General features: G+C 39.1%; 1 protein-coding gene across 5 annotated transcripts in view; it reads left to right on the top strand.

The window, feature by feature from the left end:
* Positions 1 to 24,152, top strand: part of SLC15A2 (solute carrier family 15 member 2) — a 92,174-nt gene that overhangs the window by 32,720 nt on the left and 35,302 nt on the right. For 4 of the 5 annotated variants that reach the window (XM_003941643.4, XM_074404256.1, XM_074404255.1 and 1 more), the window contains exons 18-22: positions 1,232 to 1,342; positions 2,067 to 2,163; positions 8,887 to 9,033; positions 10,134 to 10,238; positions 10,590 to 17,463. In XM_003941643.4, the coding sequence (XP_003941692.1) occupies positions 1,232 to 1,342; positions 2,067 to 2,163; positions 8,887 to 9,033; positions 10,134 to 10,238; positions 10,590 to 10,766 (637 nt within the window). In that variant the 3' untranslated portion in view covers positions 10,767 to 17,463. The remainder of the gene's footprint in view (positions 1 to 1,231; positions 1,343 to 2,066; positions 2,164 to 8,886; positions 9,034 to 10,133; positions 10,239 to 10,589; positions 17,464 to 24,152) is intronic. The other variant, XM_074404257.1, reaches the window with a different exon arrangement.

Here is a 24,152-nt window from a genome sequence, read left to right as displayed (position 1 = left end):
ACAGGCCTATGGCCACCTGTGTCAAGTCGTTGCTGTTGAGAATAGCATTTTAGAGGAGAACTTTTAGGAAAAATCTGGATATCACTGAAGGAAGTCATAATAACTTGCTTTTGAATATGCTTCCAAAAAAGTAAACAACCGGGCGCAGTGGCTCACATCAGTGAGTAATCCCAGCACTTTGAGAGGCTGAGGCAAACAGATCACCTGAAGTCGAGAGTTCAAGACCAGCCTGATCAACATGGAGAAACCCCGCCTTTACTAAAAATACAATAATTAGCTGGGCATGGTGGCACATGCTTGTAATCCCAGCTACTCAGGAGTCTGAGGCAAGAGAACTGCTTGTACCTAGGAGGTAGAGGTTGTGGTGAGCTGAGATTGCACCATTGCACTCCAGCCTGGGCAACAAGAGCGAAACTCTGCCTCAAAATAAAGAAAAAGTAAACAGCTCAAAATAAGACAGTGTGAAGTCATAGAGACATATGTCTCTGGAAGGGGCATTTTCTAGGTCAGTGCAGAATGATCTAAAGTCTGAGCAACATTCAGGACTCTAGAGTGAACTGTCTTTCTTATTCCTCAGGCCAGAGACCAAATCAAAAGCTATCAAAACAGAAATGTACCAAAAACCCATTCTGAGAGGACAATCTAGGGGCCAGGTTCAGAAAAATAGAAACATGGTTCTGGAAGGGTCCAAAGTTTCTGCAGACTCCAAAACAATTATAACAACCCTCTCTGGGCTGGGAGTTTGAGTTTTGTATAAATCATATTAGATTTCATTTATAAGAGGATATCAGTTTTATGTAAATACTATTACATCTTTACATATGCATAATTATCTTACTTTTCTTAGTAAAGTCTTAGTTTATAGATTCACCATTATAAGGGAAATAAATTGGATGCACCTAACCTGGCTTAGTGAGGAAACTCAGATTGCCATAAAAGATCATGATAGTATCCATCTAGCTAGAGATCTGGTGAGGATGCGATGATAAAAGTTCAGGAAAAAGAAAGTTAGGGACAGCTAAGATTATGGAATACTTTTTCCATGTGGGCTCATTCATTTGTCTAGTTAACAATATACATTATGTACCTTTTATGTGTCAGCCACTATTCTAGGCACTCAGGCACTGGGGATTTAGTAATACATAAAACATAAAAGGCCACTAACCTCTTTTATCAGGTGCTCCTGTTGGGTGTGTTTGTTTGAAATGTTAAATAGTATCTCTACCCTCAGGTTTGTTAATACTTTGCATAAAGTTGTCAACATCTCCCTGAGTACAGATACCTCTCTCAATGTTGGTGAAGACTATGGTGTGTCTGCATATAGAATTGTGCAAAGAGGAGAGTAAGTACATGGCCCCTGTGGACACTTTATTTTTGTCAATAATTGTTTTTAAGTGCTATATTTGTATATAGGTAGGGAACTTAGGTGCATGTGGGCTAATTTTAAGTATAGACAGACTCCTGATCTTTTCCAACTCTTGCTTCCTTCCCTCAGTCTCACTTTTTTCTGCACATATATGTTGAGATCATGATTGCTGTGAAGACCACACTGTATAGTTAACAGCCCACCTCTGTATAATTAACACAGTTCATCTCTGTGTTTATTATTGGTTCCCATTTCTACTAAAGGAGGTACTTCGGTACTTTGCAGTGGCACTTTATTACTTAGAGCTTATCCTTTCAGGTTCACTGGTATAGTCTGTTCTACTAAAGTCATAAGATTTGCATGAGGAAAGTTCACTTGGGACTTAAGTTCACAAAAGAATATGATTTACACCTTCTTTATTTAGGTTGAATATTTTAGAAATTGCCTAACAGGCCATAAGGAGTTGAAATCAGGGACAGAAACCTGGCATGAAAATAACCCTCTCCAAGAAACATTCTCTTCAAAGGCAATTAGTGGCTTCACTGCCTTATCATTAGTGATCTCATCAGTAGAGAGATAATCTCATCAGTAGATCTCATCAGTGATCTCATCTGTAGAGAGATGAGATAACTTTTGCCTGGAGATGGGAATGCTTTTCTAAGCCATCATATTATTCTAACTTAAACTCATCCTGTTCTAGATACCCTGCAGTGCATTGTAGAACAGAAGATGAGACCTTTTCTCTGAATTTGGGTCTACTAGAATTTGGTGCAGCATATCTGTTTGTTATTACTAACGTAAGTAGCTCACAGCCACCTCCTCATCCTCTCTATACTCTTCATATATATATATGTATCTCCTGGGATCCTCTAGGCAGGATAGAAAACAAAAGAGAAGACTATGGCAAAGCAGACACATATATTTATTTTTACTGTAATCTGACAGGTTTTCAGTGAGTTTATATATATATATATTTTTTTTTTTGAGATGGAGTTTTGCTCTCGTCATACAGTCTGGAGTGCAGTGGTGTTATCTCGGCTCACTGCAACCTCCACCTCCCAGGTTCAAATGATTCTCCCACCTCAGCCTTCTGAGTAGGTAGGATTACAGGTGCCCTCCACCATGCCCAGCTAATTTTGTATTTTTAGTAGAGATGGGGTTTCACCATGTTGGCCAGGCTGATCTTGAACTTCTAACCTCAAGTGATTCACCCGCCTCAGCCTCCCGAAGTGCTGAGATTACAGGCATTAGTCACTGCAGCTGACGCTACAGTGACTTTAGAAAGCCCACTGTCTCCATAGGGGATGTTAAGAGATAACAACAGGCAAAGGGTCTTGGGGAAGGAGAGACATAATTTATCTTGAGCCATCACTATGGAATGTCACGGCCTTCTCCAGTCTCATTATGGCTCCAAGCAAACAAAAGTTATTTATGAAAAAGTACTTAAACGTCTTCTTTGGCCATCTCCATATGCAGATCTCAATCCCTGGCAATTTGATCTGCTAACATGTCATAGTCTGAAATACTAAAACTGATAGTAACATCAATCCTTACACAAAGTTTGGGGATCAGTTAACTGTGGTCTGTCAAAAACAAGTGTCCTAGCAGTCAGGCCAGGGAACTTCTGATTTTAATTTTGATGTCAATCTTGACTTTGTTATTTCATTAGTATTCACACTATATTAAAGACTAAAAGACAGTGAATAAGGAAAAGAGAACATTTCTGGAGGTTTGATGAGAAACCAATCTATAAAGTCTTATTTATTTTACTAATTAATTTAATTAACTTAATCCCTTTGGTATGTCATTTTTATAACAGCTTTATTGAGATGTAATTCATATACCATAAAATTCACCCATTTAAAGTATCCAATGATTTTAAATACATTAGCATGGTCAATATATGTTAATATGTATTCATTATATATGTATATATGTATATAATGTATTCATTATATAGAAGGAATATATAATGTATTCATCACATAGAAGGAATATCTATACAATAACATATATTCAGTGGTTTCTATTATATTCACAGATTTGTGTCATTTTGGTATACTTTTTGTCACCCCTCCCAAAAAATAACATACCCATTGGCAGTCATTCCCCAATTCCTCTTAAACCACTAGTCTACTTTATCTATAAATTCTTCTATTCTGGACATTTCATGTAAATGGAATCATAAAATATGTGACATTTCATGTCTGAGTTCTTTCACTTAGCATGTTTTTCAAGGCTCATCCATGTTGTAACATACATCAGCATTTCATTTCTTTTTATTGCCAAGTAATATTCAATTGCATAAATATAATACACTTTATTTATTTATCAGTTGATGTACATTTGACTTGTTTCTACCTTTTGACTCTTGAGAATAATGCTGTTATGAATATTCATGTACAAGTTTGTATGTGAACATATGTTTTCATTTGTTTTGGGTAGGTAACTAGCAGTAGAATTGCTGTGTCACATGATGACTCTATGTTTAACCATTTGTGGAGTTTTCCAAAGTGACTGCACTGTTTTACATTTCCATCAATCATGTATATGAGTTGCAGTTTTCTACATTCACCAACACTTGTTTTCTGTCTCCTTATTGTAGCCACTCTAGTGTGGGTGTGAAATGGTATCTCATTGTGGTTTTGATTGTCACTCCCCTGATGGCTAAATATTTGGAGCATTTTTTCCTGTCTTTATTAGTCATTTGTATATATTCTTTGAAGAGGTATCTATTCAGATCCTCTGCCTAATTTTTTTTTTTTTTTTTTTTTTTTTTTTGAGATGGAGTCTTGCTCTGTTGTTCAGGCTGGAGGGCAATGGTGCCATCTTGGCTCACTGCAACCTCCGCCTCCTGGGTTCAAGCGATTCTCCTGCCTCAGCCTCCTGAGTAGCTGGGATTACAGGCACGTGCCACCATGTCTGCTAATTCTTTTGTATTTTTAGTAAAGACGAGGTTTCACTATGTTGGTCAGGCTGGTCTCGAACTCCTGACATTGTGATCCACCCACCTCAGCCTCCCAAAGTGCTGGGATTACAGGCATGAGCCACTGCACCTGGCCTCCTCTGTCTAATTTCTAATTGGGTTATTTGTAATTTTTATTAGTTGTAAGGATTCTTTACATATATCTGTTATTTGCAAAATCTCACATTCAATAGGTTGTCTTTTAACTTTCTTGATGGTGTCTGTTGAAGCGGAAAAGTTTTTAATTATGAAGAAGTTCAATTTATCTATTTTTTCTTTGGTTGATTGTGCTTTTGATGTCGTACCTAATCCAAAGTCAGAATCTGTGCCTATGTTTTCTTCTAAGAGTTTTATAGTTAATATATTTTGAGATAAATTTTGTATATGGTATAAGGCAGGGGATCCAGCCTCATTCTTTTGTATGTGTATATCTAGTTGTCGCAGGACAATTTCTGGAAAAGACTATTCTTCCTCTATTAAATGGCCTTGGCACTTGTGTCAAAATTCAATTAATCATAAATATAAGGGCATTTATTTCTGGACTTTCAACTCTATTCCATTGAACTGTATGTTTATCCTTGTGCCAGTACTACACTGTCTTGATTACTGTTTCTGTGTAGTAAGATTTGAATTCAGAGAATGCGAGCCTCCAGCCTTCTTCTATTGTAAAATTTGTCTGCCCTTTCTGGGTCCCATGAATTTTCATATGAATTTTAGGATCATCTTAAGATCAGAAGCCAGCCGGGATTTTGATAGAGATTGCATTGAGTTTGAAGATCATTTTAGGGAATAGTATTGCCATATTAACAATAATAAGTCTTCTGATCAGTGAACATGAGATGTCTTTCCATTTATTTAGGTCTTCATTAATTTTTGTCAACAATGTTTTGTAGTTTATTTATTTTATTTTATTTTGACACAAGGTCTCATTCTATGGCCCGGGTTGGAGCACAATGGCACCATCGTAACTCATTGTAGCCTTGAACTCCTGGGCTCAAATGACATTCCTGCCTCAGCCTCCTGAGTAGCTAGGACCACAGGCATGTATCACTGCTCCTGGTCAGTTTTAAACTTTTTTTGCAGAGATTGAGGTCTTGTTGTGTTGACCATGCTGACCTCAAACTCCTGGCCTCAAGCAATCCTGTCTCAGCCTTCCAAAGTTCTAGGATTATAGGTGTGAGCCATCCTGCCCAGACTAAGGTTCCTTTTTAGAGACAGGGTCTTGCTATGTTGCCCAGGCTGGTCTTGAACTTCTGGCTTCAAGGGATCCTCTCTCCTCTTCTCCTGAGTTGCTGGGATTATAGGCATGAACCACCATGCCCAGCACATGTTATTTCTAGAGTATACATTTTACATTTATTTTGTTAAATTTATTCCTAATTATTTTATTCTTTTTGAAGCTGTGGTGAATGGAATCCTTTTCTTAATTTCATTTTCAAAATTTTATTGCAAATTACAGAAATACAGTTGACTTTTGTATATTGATTTTGCATCGTACAACCTTGCTGAACTAATTTATTAGTGCTAATAGTTTTTTAGTGGATCCCTTAGACTTTTTACATACAAGATCATATCATCAACAAATAGAGATAGCTTTACTTTTTCATTTTCAATCTGGATGCTTTTTGCTTCTTTTCCTTGTCAGTTGCTCTACCTGGAAGCTCTAGTACAATATTGAATAGAAGTGGTAAAAGTAGACATACTTTTAGGGGGAGAGCATTCAGTCTTTTGTCATTAAGTGTGAAAATGGTGGATTTTTCATAGATACACTGTCAGATTGAGAAAGTTCCTTTCCATTCCTAGTTTGTTGGAGAGTTTTCTCTTTGTTTGTTTGTTTTGGCACGAACAGGGGAAATTTTATCAAATGCTTCTCCTACGTTTATTGAAATAATAATATGGTTTTGTCCTTTATTTTATTGATACAGTGTATCACATCAATTGATTTTCAGATATTAAACCAACCTAATTCTGTCAACCTCCTCCTCTTCTTTCTTCTCCTCTTCCTTCTCCTTTTTTCTTCTTTTTTAGAAATAGGATCTCGCCCTGTCGCCCACACTGCAGTGCAGTGCTGCAATCATAGCTCACTGTAGCCTGAAACTCCTGGGCTCAGTGATCCTTCTGCTCAGCCTTTCAAGTAGCTAGGACTACAGGGTATGTGACACCATGCTGAATTAATTAAAAAAAATTTTTTTTTAAGAGAAGAGGTCTCACTATGTTGACCAAGCTGCTCTCGAACTCCTGGCCTCAAGTGATTCTTCTGCCTCAACCTCCCAAAGTGCTGGGATTACAGGCATGAAACACTCACTGCAACTGGCTATAATTCTATTAATTTTCTAGGACTGCTGTAACAAAGTACCACAAGCTGAGTGGCTTACAGGATAGAAATGTATTGTCTCACAGTTACGGTGGCTAGAAGTCTGAGGTCAAGGTGTTGGTAGGGTTGGTTCCTTCTGAGGGCTGTGAAGAATCTGTTCCATGCCTCTGCCATAGCTTCTGGCAATTTTCTGGAAATATTTGGTATTCCTTGGTGTAAGAAGAATTACCCTAATATCTGCCTTCATCTTCACATGGTGTTCCTCCTATGTGTCTGGTTGTGTCCAAATTTACTGCCTCCATTTTTTTATAAGGATATCTGTCATTGGATTAGACCCACCCTAATGACCTTATTTCAATATGACTAGTTACATATGTAACAATCCTGTTTCCCAATAAGATCATATTCTGAGGTACTTGGTTTTAGGACTTCAGCATATGAGTTTTGGGGGACATGATTCAGCCCATAACACTTGTGTCCCTGGTGTTATTTCATTTTTTATTTCTTCTGTCTCTCATATGCTGCTCAAGATAGAGGCCGTATATATCATTTCTGAATACCAGGATCTAATAAGCATCTAGAGTAGAAGCCATAAATTGGGGGTCTGGGGGCCCAATTTCTTTCATAGTCGTAATCTTCTTTGGCCTGCACAATATTGACAAAAATAACAAAAGAATTGATTGCCAGTAAATTCAAGAGATTACACCTAAGAAGTTGTATTACTAACATTTCTTGGGGAAAAAAATCAAAAGATTTCCTAACAGGTATTACTGTGTCAACTGTCTGGTGCTGTAGTGGCTGTGTCCTTTAGATGGGACCTGTGCTGTCCGGTTCATCATAGACCCCATCATTTCCTTTCAGCCTCTTTCATTTACTTACTTACTTGCCTATAAGCATTTAAATATCTGACTTTGATTTAGAAGCTCTGGCCATAGTCTCTTCTTATGCTGAGAAAGCACAAACAGATGCCTAGTTATTGTTTACACTATCAACTCAGAAAAGAAGATTCCTTTATCTTACTATTTTAAGATAGTAAGATGGCAATTATATATATATATATATATAATTTTTTTCTTTTTTCTTTTTTTGAGCCCCTTCAAGAAATATACATATAATTTTTAAAATATCATTTCATTTGTAATAAAAGATATTAGATATTTTCTGCATCAAACCAACCATAGCTAAAAACATGCATATAGTGACAGTACTTTTAGACCAAAGAAACAAAACCTGATTGTGGAGTCACATGTATTTGTTAATATTAACAAAAACTTCACCCTGATAAAAAACTCTTTTTAGTCAAAATTTTACAGAAAAATTACATCTTTTTGATAAAATTTGAATGTGTAAATTTTGATTTAAAAAATAATGGCTTGGGCCAGGCACTGTGGGTCATGCCTATAATCCCGGCACTTTGGGAAGCCAAAGAAGGAGGGTTGCTTGAGGCCAGGAGCTCAGGACTAGCCTGGTCAACATAATGACACTCCATCTCTACAAAAAAATCTCAAAATTTTAAGTTAACTGGGCATGGTGGTGGCACATACCTGTAGTCCCAGCTACTTGGGATCCTGAGGAGGAAGGATTGCTTGAGCCCAGGAGATCAAAACTACAGTGAGCTGTGATTGTGCCACTGCACTTCTACCTGAGTGACTGAGCAAGATCCTGTCTCAAAAAAGAAAAAAGCCAGTGAAGAGAAATCAAAATAGTAGGTGGCATTTGATATGGATTTTAAAAAATTGACCAGTAAAACTTCAATGTGTTATCAAAAGAATAATTCATTCTAATAAAAGCAATTTCAGTAAAATAAAAATCAAAATAGCAAATGTTAAAAGCACTTTAGTTGTACTTACATAGAAATTGGAATAAGAAATTAAACTTTTCTCAAGAAAATGCTTTCTGAAACTTTATTTTGTTCGCATAATTTAGATGCCATTTTATGTTCAAAATGTTGTCCAGGATCTAAATGTCTGATAGGGCAAAATGGTGGAAATCCTAACTGTAATATAAAAATATTCTCTCATTTAAAGTCTTTGTCAATAATGATATCTGGCTGAATCTTGACAAGTGAGTGTAATATTACCAAAAGAAGTTTTGAAAAGGTGGAATTGTATAGAAATACTCAATTTCCTGAAAATGGCAGAAGAATGAAAATACAAAAAGGATGGATATAAGGTCATAGAATGCTGTATTTAGGAATATTTACTTGAGACTACTGACAAGTCCGTTTTCTTTTTCTCTAAGAGCACCAATCAGGGTCTTCAGGCCTGGAAGATTGAAGACATTCCAGCCAACAAAATGTCCATTGCATGGCAGCTACCACAATATGCCCTGGTTACAGCTGCAGAGGTCATGTTCTCTGTCACAGGTCTTGAGTTTTCTTATTCTCAGGTAAGTTTTTGTAAATAGAAGGTAGAAATTGAGACACTGCTTGAAGGATGGTGAATTTTAATTCTAACACTGACTTAAATAGGTATGTGATCCTGGCCAGGACCTCCATCTCTTTTGGCCTTAGGTTTCTTATTTATGACCCTGAACATATGTGACCTGAACATCTTGGCTCCCCAAATCATGACAGTACAGTATGGGAATCTATGATTTTGGGGTTCTAGGAAAGAGATTAAAGATTAAAATGAAGGGCTGCAGAGTCAGACTACCCATGTTCAAATTTTGGCTGCATGTCCTATTGAGCAGATAAATTACTATCTCTGTAATGCTATTATATATGTGTATGTGTGTGTGTGTATATATATATATATATATATATATATGTATATATATATATTTTTTTGTATGGAGTCTCACTGTGTCACCCAGGCTGGAGTGTAGTGGCAAGATCTTGGCTCAATGCACTCCAGCCTGGGTGACAGAGCGAGACTCCATCTTCCTCCCCAATTCAAGCAGTTCTACTTCCAACTAGCTGGGATTATAGGCACACACCACCACACCAGGCTAATTTTTGTATTTTCAGTAGAGACAGGGTTTCGCCATGTTGGCCAGGCTGGTCTCATTCCTGACCTCAGATGATCCGCTTACCTTGGACTCCCAAAGTGTTGGGATTATAGGTGTGAGCTACTGCCCCCATCCTGTAGTGCTATTTTAAAAATGTATATGAATACCAGCAGAACTCTTAGGGTTGTAAGGAAGGTTATATGACATAACGAATTAAAATATTCAATTAAGAGCTTCATCTTGCTGGGTGCTGTGGTTCATGCCTGTAATCCCAGCTCTTAGGGAGGCAGAGGTGGGAGGATAGCTTGAGCCCAGAAGTTTGAGACCTGCCTGGGCAGCATAGCAAGACCCCATTCTCCACAAAAGGGAAAAAAAAAGAGCTTCATCTTATTCTTACTGTTAGCATTATTATCACTCTCTGAATCAATGTGGTAGCTGAACTTACTGAGGGAAGTTCTAACTTGGAAAGTTTCCTGGACGCATGGGGCATGAGGGCATTGTAGGGAGTTTGTTTACTTTCAAACTTGTGTCTTCCCCAGGCTCCTTCTAGCATGAAATCTGTACTCCAAGCAGCTTGGCTGTTGACAGTCGCAGTTGGGAATATCATCGTGCTTGTTGTGGCACAGTTCAGTGGCCTGGTACAGGTATGGATCTGAGGGAAGCAGGATACATTTTTACTCAAGTTTTTCCTCCAGCTTTCTCTTCTCCCTTTCTCCCCCTCTCTCTGCTTCCCACATTCCCCACTCAGTGCTGTGACAAAAAATGGGTTAGATACACAGGAAAATAGACTTTACCAGGAAAATAGACATATGTAAGTGGCAGTAATGACTGCAATATACCTATGTGAGGAGATGCCAGTGAACCCAGTCTTTGTCCAGCAAAAGTCTAGTTAAACTGGTGATCCCCAGTCAGTCTGCTCCCCAGTCCTCATCCTGTAAAGATCTCTTTAGTTTCAGGTTTCTCCATATTCTTCTCATATTTATTTCTCCCTGCAGTGGGCTGAATTCATTTTGTTTTCCTGCCTCCTGCTGGTGGTCTGCCTGATCTTCTCCATCATGGGCTACAACTATGTTCCTGTGAAGACAGAGGATATGCAGGGTCCAGCAGATAAGCAGATTCCCCACATCCAAGGGAACATGATCAACCTAGAGACCAAGAAGACAAAGCTCTGATGACTCCCTGGATTCTGTCCTGACCCAGTTCTTGGCCCTGTCTTCAAACAATTTTTTTTTTTCTCTACTGGATCAAACAAGAGAGATAGCATCATATCAGAGCTGATCTCCTCTACCCTTCTCCAGTGACAGAAGTTCCAGGACTGGTTTTCCAATATATCTTTAAACAAGGTCCCTGAGACTCTATGTCTGCCCATCAATCAGTAAATTCATTAAAACTTGTGCAGTGTTGCTGGAGCTGGCCTGGTATCTCCAAATGGCCATGAAAATACACATGGATAATGGAGATCATTCTCTGTGGGTATGCAAAGTTAATGGAAATTCTTTTATAGGTAACTTCTATTTAGGACTAATTTTTGGGGTGCTGATTTAGGGGCAAAATTGCAGAATAACAAATAAATGGTATTTCAAGTTTTTTTAAAAATAGGTAATATAATTATGCTATTCACAGGGACATCAAGGATTGATATGTATAATGTAATCTGGTCCAGCTAGGGCCTGGTTTGTCAGCTATCTAGGTTTGATAAGACTTCAGTAAGTTTGTCAATACGGATGGTAGGAAGCAGAGTGCCATTTTATTAACACACAAGAGAAGTTTTATCTTTCTGCTTATGATAGTATTTAATTACTTATCCAAACACTTGTTTCTCAGTATGGCTAGATCATGGAAAGCAGATTAGAGATAATAAACATTAGTAAATATAGTTCTGGAGAGCAGGAACAAGTTTAAATTGTAGAAATCCCGAAGAGCCATTCATTCTTTTACAGAGCACATTTTTCTTAGCATCTATGGTGCTGGACTATGTCCTTCAGTGAACAATCGCATAAACAATAATTATAATTTGCAACCTTGTGTTATCAACCTTGCTGAACCCGCTTCATCTTATTTTTACATCTTGCCTTGCTTATTGCAGCAAATCTTCAATAACAACGATGTTTCTATAAGTCCAACTTCCTTTTTTAATGTTTCCGTTTAGCCTCTTAAATATCAAAGTAGTAGTGCCTTTTTGAGTTTTTTCCTGATTTGCTTTTCCCATAAGTTTTAAATACAATTTCTTCCTTGAAAACTAGAAATTTTCTTTTTATTAAAAAAAAAAGTTATATTAATACTCTAGGTTTGAGGTTCTAAAATGAAAATAGTCAATAGAGGGGCATGGTCCTATATGAGGTTCCTATCAAAATTTGTGGGAGTGGATGTAGCAGAGAATGAGTGTTTTTTGTGTGTGTATGTGTGTGTTCATGAAAAAAATTTGAGAAACATTACTTCACACACAATGAATGAATCAGGACAGACACGGGAATGTCATGACTATGCAGTGTGTTGCTAGGAAGAAAAGTTCAGAATCACTGTTCTAGAGAGCCTCATTTCCATAGTTTTAAAATGTTATTCTCATGTAGAACAGTGTTGGGACTCATACTGTTAATGTTAACAGGTAACAATGTTAATGTTAACAGGTACCTGTTAATATTAACAGATAATGTTACCATTAACAGATAAGAGAATCTGCTCCAGTTGCCCAAACTTTATATACTTCAATTTTAATGACAAGCATTTCAGAAGTACAAAAGTGGCAGCAAGACCAACTAGTTTTTCTAGATATCTTGGTGTGAACCTGACCCTACTCATTTAGAAGCCAGCCTGTTCATTTTAAACAGCTTTAATCCAAACTGTTTTATGACTATTGTTTCAAGAGACATTAACACTGTTCTGTAAATACAAATGTCGGTGGACAAATAAGTTTGTGAAATGTGGCATACTGTATCCTTTCCTTAATATTTGCATATTAAAGACTCTGAGATATCCTGCAGTAAAGACACAATATACGGTGTTTAAATTAACATGGTATAGTATTCTGCAGAACATTGGTTTTGAAAAAGCTGTCGAGCAGTTCTTCCTTGTGCTGAACTTCCTCTCTGAAACCTCCTACCATTATTTTTTTTTTCCCTCTGTACCTAATAAGAATAAGTATAACCACCTTTTTCATGTGGCAGATGTTTAGCTATTTGGGAAGAACTTTCATGGTTCTTCCCTTAATCATTTAAGTATTCAAGGTAAAGATTCGTGGTTCCTATAATGGTTCCTCACCCAGCATAATTTGTTCTTTTACTGCCCTACTTTGTCTCTTCTGAAAAACACCCTTTATCTGAAATACAGCAATTAATATTAAGATACCTTAATATGAAATACCTGGAGCCAAATACAACATTCCAAAGTAGTCTGACTGGAAGAACTAGCACCTGCCTTTCTTCAAACAATGCACTTCTGTTAATGCCCTTCGCTGAGTTATTGTTGGAGAAACAAAGATGAATAATCCACTATACCTGCTTATCTTTACTATCAAGATCCTGGAGACTGCAAAGGCCTTAAGGAAGTAATGATATAGTGAAGAAGAGCAAGAAGGACAGTTTGACGAGAGTAAGGGGCAAAGAGGTAAAAGATACAGTCAGAGTAAGCTAGGGATCAGATTATGTAGGGTCTTGTCACCATTGTAAGACATTTTGATGTTATTCTAAGTGGCATGTTAAATCATTGGAGGTTTAGAACATGAGAGTGACATAATGTGATTCTCTGTTTAAGATTACTTCGGCTGATGAATGGAGAATTATCTATAGTCAGGAAGGAAAAGAAGTAGGGAGTTCAATTAGGAGGCTTTTGCAATAGTTCAGGCAATAGATGGTTGTGACTTGGACAAGATGATAGCAGTGGAGGTGGAGAGAAATGGTTTGACTTGGAATTAAACTTTAAGCTAGAACCGACAAGATTTGAGTGTAGTTTGGATACACAATTTAAAAGAAAGAAATCAGCCAGGTGTAGTGACACACCTGTAATCTCAGTTCTTTGCAAGGATAAGGGAGAAAGATTCTTTGAAGCCAGGAGTTCAGGACCAGCCTGGACAACATAATGATACCGGCTCTCTACAAAAAACAAAAATAAAAAAATTAGCTAGGTGTGGTGGTGTGCACCTGTAACCCCAGCTTCTCAGGAGGCTGAGGCAGAATGATTCCTTGAGCCCAAGTGCTTAAAGCTGCAAAGAGCTATGATCACACCACTGCACTCCAGCCTTGGCAATAGGACCCTGTCTCAAAAATAGAGACAGAAACAGAGAGAGACAGAGAGAGACAGAGAGAGAGAGAGAGAGAGAGAGAGAGAGAGAGATAAGGTCTTAGCCTTAGAGAGAGAGAGAGAGAGAGAGAGAGAGAGAAGTCTTAGCCTTATTTTACCCTACCCCTATTCAAGATGGAGTTGCTCTGGTTCAAATGGCTCTGACAGAATAGGCAGTGAGGGTGGCATTACATTCCACAGTTGGGGAATTTGTGTAGTGTCCAACAGGTATATACATCCCATTAGTAGGTAACTACAATTATTTAAGAATGAAATTAAAATATGATTTGTCTTTTATGTTTGTATTTTTTCCAAATGGCTACTAAGTTGTTAGCACATTTAGATGTTGTTTGGATCTACCTATTTAATAAATAGAACAACTGAGTATTTCTTTTGGCCTAGAGGATAAAATAGTTACTGAGACACAAAGAGACTCAAGAAAGGGGGAACCTCTGATTTAGTTTCATGAAGGGCCCAAAATTTTGACAGCAACAAAACTTTATATTCAACATTGTAGGCCTGATACTTGTTTTTAGATAATGCAGTATAGTGAACAAAAACAAGAAACAGGAGGAGGAGAGGGAAGGAAAGGAGGAAGTAATAGAATAAGAAAGACCAGGCTGGGTGCGGTGGCTTATGCCTGTAACCCCAGCACTTTGGGAGGCCAAGGTGGGTGGATCATGAGGTCAGGAGTTCAAGACCAGCCTGGACAAGATGTTGAAATCCTGTCTCTACTAAAAATACAAAAATAGCTGGGCACGGTGGCATGCACCTGTAATCCCAGCTACTCAGGAGGCTGAGGCAGGAGAATCGCTTGAACCTGGGAGGCAGAGGTTGCAGTGAGCCGAGATCATGCCATTGCACTCCAGCCTGGGTGACAGAGTGAGACTCCAGCTCAAAAAAAAAAAAAAAAAAATGACCATTAAGTGAGCACTTACTAAGTTCCAGGCTTTGTGCTAAGCATTTTACCGACAATAATATTTTTCAATCCTAAGGCCTGTACCATACATACTGAATTTTCTGTTCTCCTTAGTAAAACAGCCATTACCCAAAGCCGTAAGTGCTTCTTCACTACCTTGGCAGCCCTGTGCCTTTTCTGCCAGACACCCCGTAGACTTCCCTACAAAATAGCAATCTAATGAGCCAAACAGGGCGCCTTTTTGACCTTGCTCCACCACCATGACTGATATTCGTTATACTTAATTATTGTTTGGCCTTACTAATGTTAAATATTTAGCATTCCATACTTGTTCAGTCTTCACAGCAACACCTTTGGGGATGCAGATTTCAATGGCCCGAAATATATCTTGATCTTGCAGACTGCTAATATTTTTCTTGATGTGAAAGATAATCCTAAATATGAGAAGATCTTTCTCTGAAGTTTGATCAGCTGACGTAAATTTTCCAATTTTAACAGACACTACCTAATATTTTATTCAAATTTTAAAAATCAACAAATATATATTTTGCTAGAGGCAAATCTGTGTATGTGTGTAATGCAATGTAATATAATGCCTTGAGTTATCACTTTAAAAAGCTGTAAAGAGATGTACTCAAAAACACTATAGATAAAACTAATAGAATTCTTAAAAAAAAAAAAAAAAGGTTCACATAACCCACAGGAAGGCAGAAAAAGACAAATAGAGAGAACATGCAGAAAAAAAAAATGGCAAACATAAGTCCTAACATCTCAGAATTACATTAAAAGTCAATAGGGTGGGTGCAGTGGCTCATACCTGTGATACCACCACTTTGGGAGGCTGACGTGGGAGCAACACTTAAGGCCAGGGCTTCTGGACCAGCCTGGGGAAACTAGCAAGACCTTAACTCTATGAAAGAATAAAAAAATTTAGCCAGGCATAGCGGTGTGTGCCTAACCCCAGCTACTCAGGAGGTTGAGGCAGAAGAATTGCGAGTCCAGGAGTTCTAGGTTAGAGTGAGCCATGGTCACATGACCACACACCAGCCTGCACTCCAGACCCTGTCTCAAAAAAACAAAAAGAAGTCAGTGGGTTAAATACCCACTATTAACAGGCTAAACAAGAAAAGTTACATGATCATATTAGTCAAAGCAGAAAAAACAGTTGACAAAATTTAACACTCATTCATGATTAAAAAAAAAACTTTCAGGAAAAAGAGGAATAGAAGGGAACTGCCTCAAACTGGTAAAGAGCATCTACTAAAAACATACAGCTAATAATAAACTTAATGTTTATAGATGTTGGTGTAGATGTTAAAAGGGAATTCTTATACACTGCTGGTAGAAATGTAAATTAATATAAACTTTATGGAAAACAGTATGCAGATTTCTAAAGAACTTTAAGTAGATCTATCATTTGATCCAGCAACCCTACTCCTGGGTATCTATCCAAAGGAAAAGAAGTCATTATGTAAAAAAGACACCTACATTCATATGTTCATCATGGCCCAATTCACAATTGCAAAGATACAGAATCAACCTAAATACCCATCCATGAGTGGATAAGAAAATGTGAGATGACAGATAGATAATCTAATATAGATATATAATGGAATACTACTACTCAGGCATTAAAAAGAACAAAATAGTATTTTTTACACAACTTGGATAGAACTGGAGGCCATTATCCTAAGTGAGGTAACTCAGGAATGGAAAATAAAATGCCATATGTTCTCGCTTCTAAGTGGGACCTAAGCTATGGGTATGCAAAGGCATACAGAGTGGTATTGGACTTCGGAGAAGGGATAGGGTGGGAGAGGAGTAAGGGATGAAAAACCACCTGCTGGGTACAATGTACACTATTTGGGTGATGTATACACTAAAATTACAGACTTCACCACTATACAATTCATCCATGTAACCAAAAATTATTTGTGCTCCTAAAGCTATTGAAACTAAAAATATTTTTTTAGAAGAAAAATGGCACAGAAAGTAGAGTTTTCCAGAGAGGCAGCGCAAGATGGCTGAACAGAAGCCTGCACTGATTGTCCTCCCTAAGAGGAACACCAAACTGAACAACCATCCACACAAAAAAGCACCTTCACAAGAATGAAACATTAGGTAAGTGATCACAGTAATTGGATTGACTTCATATCACTGAAAGAGGAACTGAAGAGGGTAGGAAAGAAAGTCTTGAACTGCTGTTGCCACCCTTCCCCTACGCCCTGGCAGTGGCTACATGATGCAGAGAGAAAATCTGCATGGGAGCCAGTCTTCCTGTGCTGTTCTCGGGATAGTGAATAAGTCTCATATGATCTGATGGGTTTATCAGAGGCTTCTGCTTTTGCTTCCTCTTCATTTTTCTTTTGCTGCCTCCATGTAAGACATGCCTTTTGCTTCCCTCCATGATTCTGAGGCCTCCCCAGCCATGTGGAACTGTAAGTCCAATTAAATCTTCTTTTCTTCCCAGTCTCGAGTATGTCTTTATCAGCAGTGTGAAAATGAATTAATACAGAGAAGAATGGAAAAGGTGAATAAATACAGCACCTTCAACTAAAACACCCAGGAATATGCATCAGGACTAATCAAGGAAACAACTTGACCCATGAAGAAAAGCAAGGCAGGATGATTGCCCACCTGGGAGATACAGAGCTAGGGGGCCCTCCCCTACCCAGGTAAGCGGCGAGTGAATGTGCATCCCTGTAACCCACACTTTTCCCAATGGATCTTTACAACTCTTGGGTTGAACTCACTCCACCAGGCCTTCAGTCTGGAGCTATGTGGAGTCCTGGCAAAGCAGCCACTCAGACACAAGGCATTTGGGAGCCTTGGATACTTGGGCTTTCCAGGTTTCACAGCAAAAGTAACTGCAACTCTGGCAAAATGGGAGATCAAACCCCTGTATATATCCCTAGGAAAAGGGTTGAATACAGGGGACTGAGCAGCAGTAGTCTGCAGGTACTTCATAGGATAAGACCCACTGGATTGGAACTCCAACCAGCCACTGATAGCATTGTTGCACCTCACTGAAACAGAGCTCCTAGGGGGAGGGGTAGCCTGCCATCTTTGCCATTTGGTCAACTTAGTGGTTCCAGCCTTTGGACTTTGGAGAGTCCAAGCCAACTGGGGGCTGTAGCGATTCCCCAGCACAGCATAGCTGTCTGAAAACATAGCCAGATTGCTTTTTTAAACGTGCCCCAATCTCATTCTGCCTCACTGAGCAGGACCTCCAACCAGGGTCTTGAGCCATCCTCACTGGTGCTTTCTGGCTGATGGAGATTTAAAACCTCCCTGGGATGGAGCTCCCAGAGGGAGAGGTGGGCTGCCATCTTTGCTCTTTGGACAATTAGCCATTCCAGCCTTCAGGGTTTAGAAAGTCCAAGCCAACTGGGGGATGAAAGTGGTCCCCCAGCAGAGCATAGCTGCTCTGCAAAAACATGGCAAGACAGCTTTTTTTTTTTTTTTTTTTGTAAATAATTGTTACATGGTGTTTTAAAAATTTATATTATTTTAAAATTGTATTGTTATTTTCTATTTTTTAAAATTATGCTTTAAGTTCTGGGGTACATGTGCAGAACATGCAGGTTTGTTACATAGGCATACACTTGCCATGGTGGTTTGCTGCACCCATCAACCCATCATCTACATTAGGGATATGAAGGATGTGATAGATTATGCTATCCCTCCCCTAGCCCCTCCACCCCGACAGGTTCCAGTGTGTGATGTTCGCTTCCCTGTGTTCATATGTTCTCATTGTTCAACTCTCACTTATGAGTGAGAACATGTGGTGTTTGGTTTTCTGTTCTGTGTTAGTTTGCTGAGAATGATGGTTTCCAGCTTCATCCATTTTCCTACAAATGACATGAACTTATCCCTTGTTATGGCTGCATAGTATTCTATGGTGTATATGTGCCACATTTTTAAAAAATCCAGTTTATCTTTGATGGGCATTTGGGTTGGTTCCAAGTCTTTGCTTTTATGACCACCACCACAATAAACATACTTGTGGATGTATCTTTATAATAGAATGATTTATAATCCTTTGGGTATATACCCAGCAATGAGATTGCTGCATCAAATGGTATTTCTGGTTGTAGATCCTTGGGGAATCACCACACTGTCTTTCACAATGCTTGAACTAATTTACACTCACCAACAATGTAAAAGCGTTCCCATTTCTCCACATCCTCTTCAGCATCTGTTGTTTCCTGACTTTTTAATAATCACCATTCTAACTGGCATGAGATGGTATCTCATTGTGGTTTTGATTTGCATTTCTCTAATGACCAGTGATGATGGGCTTTTTTGTGTATGTTTGTTGGCTGCATAAATGTCCTCTTATGAGCAGTGTATGTTCAAATCCTTTCCCCACTTTTTGATGGGGTTGTTTTTTTCTTGTAAATTTGTTTAAGTTTTTTGTAGATTCTGTATATCAGCCCTTTGTCAGATGGGTAGATTGCAAAATTTTTCTCCCATTCTGTAGGCTGCCTGTTCACTCTGATGATAGTTTGTTTTGCTGCGAAGACACTCTTTAGTTTAATTAGATCCCATTTGTCAATTTTCGCTTTTGTTGCCATTCCTTTTTGTGTTTTAGTCATGAAGTTTTTGCCCAGGTCTGTCCTGAATGGTATTGCCTAGGTTTTCTTCTAGGGTTTTTATGGTTTTAGGTCTTACATTTAAGTCTTTAATCCATCTAGAGTTAAGTTTTGTATTTGGTGTAAGAAAGTGGTCCAGTTTTAGTTTTCTGCATATGGCTAGCAAGTTTTCCCAACACCATTTATTAAATAAGGAATCCTTTCCCCATTGGTTGTTTTTTTCAGGTTTGCCAAAGAGCAGATGGTTTTAAATGTGTGGTGTTATTTCTGAGATCTCTTCTGTTCCATTGGTCTATATCTGGTTCTGGACTTTTTTTTGTTAGTAGGCTATTAATTACTGCCTCAATTTCAGAACTTTTTATTGGTCTACTTAGGGATTTGACTTCTTTCTGTTTTAGATTTGGGAGAGTATATGTGTCCAGGAATTTATCTATTTCTTCCAGATTTTCTAGTTTATTTGTGTAGAAGTGTGTGTTTATAGTATTCTCTGATGGTAGTTTGTATTTTTGTGGGATCAGTAGTGATATCCCCTTTATCACTTTTTATTGCACCTATTGGATTCTTCTCTCTTTTCTTCCTTACTAACCTGGCTAGTGGTCTGTCTATTTTGTTGATCTTTTCAAAAAAAGTCAGCTGCTGGATTTACAGATTTTTTTGAAGGGTTTTTTTTTTTTTTTTTTTTAAATGTCTTTCTTCTTCAGTTCTGCTCTGATCTTAGTTATTTCTTGTCTTCTGCTAGCTTTTGAATTTGTTTGTTCTTACTTCTCTAGTTCGTTTAATTGTGATGTTAGGGTGTTGATTTTAGATCTTTCCTGCTTTCTCTTGTGGGCATTTAGTGATATAAATGTCCCTCTAAATACTGCTTTACCTGTGTCTGCAAGATTCTGGTATACTGCGTTTTTGTTCTCGTTGGTTTTAAGGAACTTACTTATTTCTGGCTTCACTATATTATTTACCCAGTAGTCATTCAGGAGCAGTTTGTTCAGTTTCCATGTAATTGTGCAGTTTTGAGTGAATTTCTTAATTCTGAGTTCAAATTTGATTCCACTGTGGCCTGAGAGACTATTTGTTATGATTCTCCTTTGTTTGCATTTGCTGAGAAGTGTTTTACTTCCAATTATGTGGTCAATTTTAGAATAAGTGTGATGTGATGGTGAGAAGAATGTATATTCTGTTGATTTGGGGTGGAGAATTTTGTAAATGTCTATTAGGTTCTCTTGATCCAGAGCTGAGTTCAAGTTATGAATATCCTTGTCAATTTTCTGTCTTATTGTTCTGTCTAATATTGACAGTGGGGTGTTAAATTCTCCCACTATTATTGTGTGGGAGTCTAAGTCTCTTTGTAGGTCTCTAAGAGCTTGCTTTATGAATCTGGGTGCTCCTGTATTGGATGCATTTATGTTTAGGATAGTTAGCTCTTCTTGTTGCATTGATCCCTTTACCATTATGTAATGCTCTTCTTTGTCTCTTTTGATCTTTGTTGGGTGAAGTCTTATTTATCAGAGACTAGGATTATAACCTCTGCTTTTTTTTTTTTTTTCTTTTTATTTGCTTGGTAAATATTCCTCCATCCCTTTATTTTGAGCCTATGTGTGTCTTTGCACGTGAGATTGGTCTCCTGAATAGAGCACACTAATGAGTCCTGAATCTTTATCCAATTTGCCAGTCTGTGTCTTTTAATTGAGCCATTTAGCCCATTCACATTTAAGGTTAATATTGTTATGTGTGAATTTGATCTGTCATTTTGATGCTAGCAGGTTATTTTGTCCATTAGTCGATGCAGTTTCTTCATAGTGTCAATGGTCTTTATAATTTGGTATGTTTTTGCAGCGGCTGGTACCTGTTGTTCTTTTCCATGTTTAGTGCTTCCTTCAGGAGCTCTTGTAAGGCAGGCCTGGTAGTGAGAAAATCTCTCAGCATTTGCTTGTCTGTTAAGGATTTTATTTCTCCTTCACTTATGAAGCTTAGTTTGGCTGGATATGAAATTCTGAATTAAAAGTTATTTTCTTTTCTTTTCTTTCATTCTTTTTTTTTTTCTTTTTTTTTGAGACGGAGTTTCGCTCTTGTTACCCAGGCTGGAGGGCAATGGCACGATCTCAGCTCACCGCAACCTCCGCCTCCTGGGTTCAAGCAATTCTCCTGCCTCAGCCTCCTGAGTAGTTGGGATTACAGGCCACGCCACCATGCCCAGCTGATTTTTTGTATTTTTAGTAGAGACGGGGTTTCACCATGTTGACCAGGATGGTCTCAATCTCTTGACCACATGACCCACTGCCTCGGCCTCCCAAAGTGCTGGGATTACATGTTTTCTTTAAGAATGCTGAATATAGGCCATCCCTCTCTTCTGGCTCATAGGGTTTCTGCAGAGATCTGCTGTAAGTCTGATGGGCTTCCCTTTGTGTGTAATCAAACCTTCCTCTCTGGTTGCCCTTAACATTTTTTCCTTCATTTCAACCTTGGTGAATCTGATAATTATGTGTCTTGAGGTTGCTCTTCTCGAGGAGTATCTTTGTGGTGTTCTCTGTATTTCCTGAATTTGTATGTTGGCATGTCTTGCTAGGTTGAGGAAGTTCTCCTGGATAATATCCTAAAAAGTGTTTTCCAACTTGGTTCCCTTCTTCCCGTCACTTTCAGATACACCAATGAAACGTAGATTTGGTCTTTTCACATAGTCCCATATTTCTTGGAGGCTTTGTTTCTTCCTTTTCATTCTTTTTTCTCTAATCTCTCCATGCTTTAATTCATTAAGCTGATCTTCAATATATGATATCCTTTCTTTTGCTTGATTGATTTGGTATTGATACTTGTGTATGCTTAACAAAGTTCTCATGCTGTGTTTTTCAACTCCATCAGGACATTTATGTTCTTCTCTAAACTGGTTATTCTAGTTAGCAATTCCTCTAACCTTTTTTCAAAGTTTTTAGCTTCCTTATATTGGGTTAGAACATGCTCCTGTAGCTCAGAGTTTATTATTACCCACCTTCTGAAGCCTACTTCTGTCAATTCATCAAACTCATTCTCCACCCAGTTTTGTTCCCTTGCTGGCAAGGAGTTGCGATCCTTTGGAGGAGAAGAGGTGTTCTGGTTTTTGGAATTTTCAGCCTTTTTGTGATGGTTTCTCCCCATCTTCATGGATTTATCCACCTTAGGGTTTTGGTGTTGGTGACCTTTGGATGGGGTTTCTGAGTGGACGTCCTTTTGTTGATGTTGATGCTATTTCTTTCTGTTTGTTAGTTCTTCTAACAGTCAGGCCCCTCTGCTGTAGGTCTGCTGGAGCTTTCTGGAGGTTCATTTCAGACCCTGTTTGCTTGTGTATCACCAGTGGAGGCTTCAGAGAAGCAAATATTGTTGCTTGTTCCTTCCTCTGGAAGCTTTGTCCCAGAGGGCCACCTACCAGATGTCAGCCAGAGCTCTCCTGTATGAGGTGTCTGTTAGCCCCTGTTGGGAGGTATCTCACAGTCAGGAGTCACGGGGATCAAGGGACCCATTTGAGGAGGCAGTCTGATCCTTAGGAGAGCTCGAGCACTGTGCTGGGAGATTTGCTACACAGAGCCAGAAGCCAGTCTGCTGAAGCTGTGGCTACAGCCATACCTTCCCCCAGGTACTCTGTCCCAGGGAGATGGGAGTTTTATCTCTAAGCCCCTGGCTGGGGCTGCTGCCTTTTTTTCAGAGATGCTCTGCCCAGAGAGGAGGAATCTCCAGCCTGCTTTTTAAAGCAGGTCTCCAATCCCATTCCTCATCATTATGTGGAATCTCCCAACCAGGGTCTCCAGCCACCCTTGCCAGTGCTCTCCAGCTGACAGAGATTTAAAGCCTTCCTGATGCAGTTCCCAAAGGGAGAGCCAGGCTGCCATCTTTCCTATTTGGATTACTTAACCATTCTGGTCTTCAGGCTTAGGAGAGTTTGAAGTGGCCAGGGGAAGTAGCAGACCCCTAGCACAGCACAGCTGCCCTACAAAAATGTGATCAGACTCCTTTTTAAACTGGTTCCTCAATCCTGTTTCTCTTCACTGGGTGGGACCTCCCAACTGGAGTCTCTAGCCACATCCTACAGGTACATTCAGGCTGGCAACAAGCCTATCTCCCTGGGACAAAGCTCCCAGAGGGAGGAGCAGGCCACCATATTTGCTGTTTCACAGCCTTCACTATTGATACCTCCAGGTACTGGAAAATCCAAGGTGACTAGGGAGTAGAGTGGACTCCCAGTATACTGCAGCAGCCCTACAAAAAAGTGGCCATTTGGTTATGTGGATGCCCATTTCCATATCTCCTCACTGGGCAGGTTCTCCAGATCTGGGCATCCAGCCATCCACCACCAGAACTATTGATCCAGAAGCAGCCCTGCAACTCCCTGAACAGAGCCCCCAGGGGAAATGGAAATCCTCTCTTTCTCTGCCTCTGTGGTGGAACTGCCCTTGCTACCCTCATACTAACAAAGGAGCAAAGAGCCTAAGGCCTTATCCACATCTCCAACAAGCTGCAGTTGACCCAGGGAGAGGAGGCCAGGCTATCTCCCACAGGTCCTATCCAACCTCCCTGCTCATCAACAGACAGGGAGTCTCCAGCATTGGCCCACAGCACAGACCTTCCATCCTGAGCTGATTGCACTGAGCAATTGCTGACCTACATATTTCTGTGGTGGAGCTCCCAGGAGACAAGCAAAATATCCTTGACCATAACTGCTACTTAGAACCCTTTCTGTGCTGCCTCCAAGTTGGGGAAGGAGAATAAACACTGAGGTTGCCCCAGAGCTTCAGTGGACAGCCCAG

This window comes from Saimiri boliviensis, chromosome 8 (genome assembly GCF_048565385.1).
Source record: "Saimiri boliviensis isolate mSaiBol1 chromosome 8, mSaiBol1.pri, whole genome shotgun sequence".
Classification (NCBI taxonomy): Eukaryota; Metazoa; Chordata; class Mammalia; order Primates; family Cebidae; genus Saimiri; species Saimiri boliviensis.
This window is presented reverse-complemented; position numbering and strand designations above follow the sequence as displayed.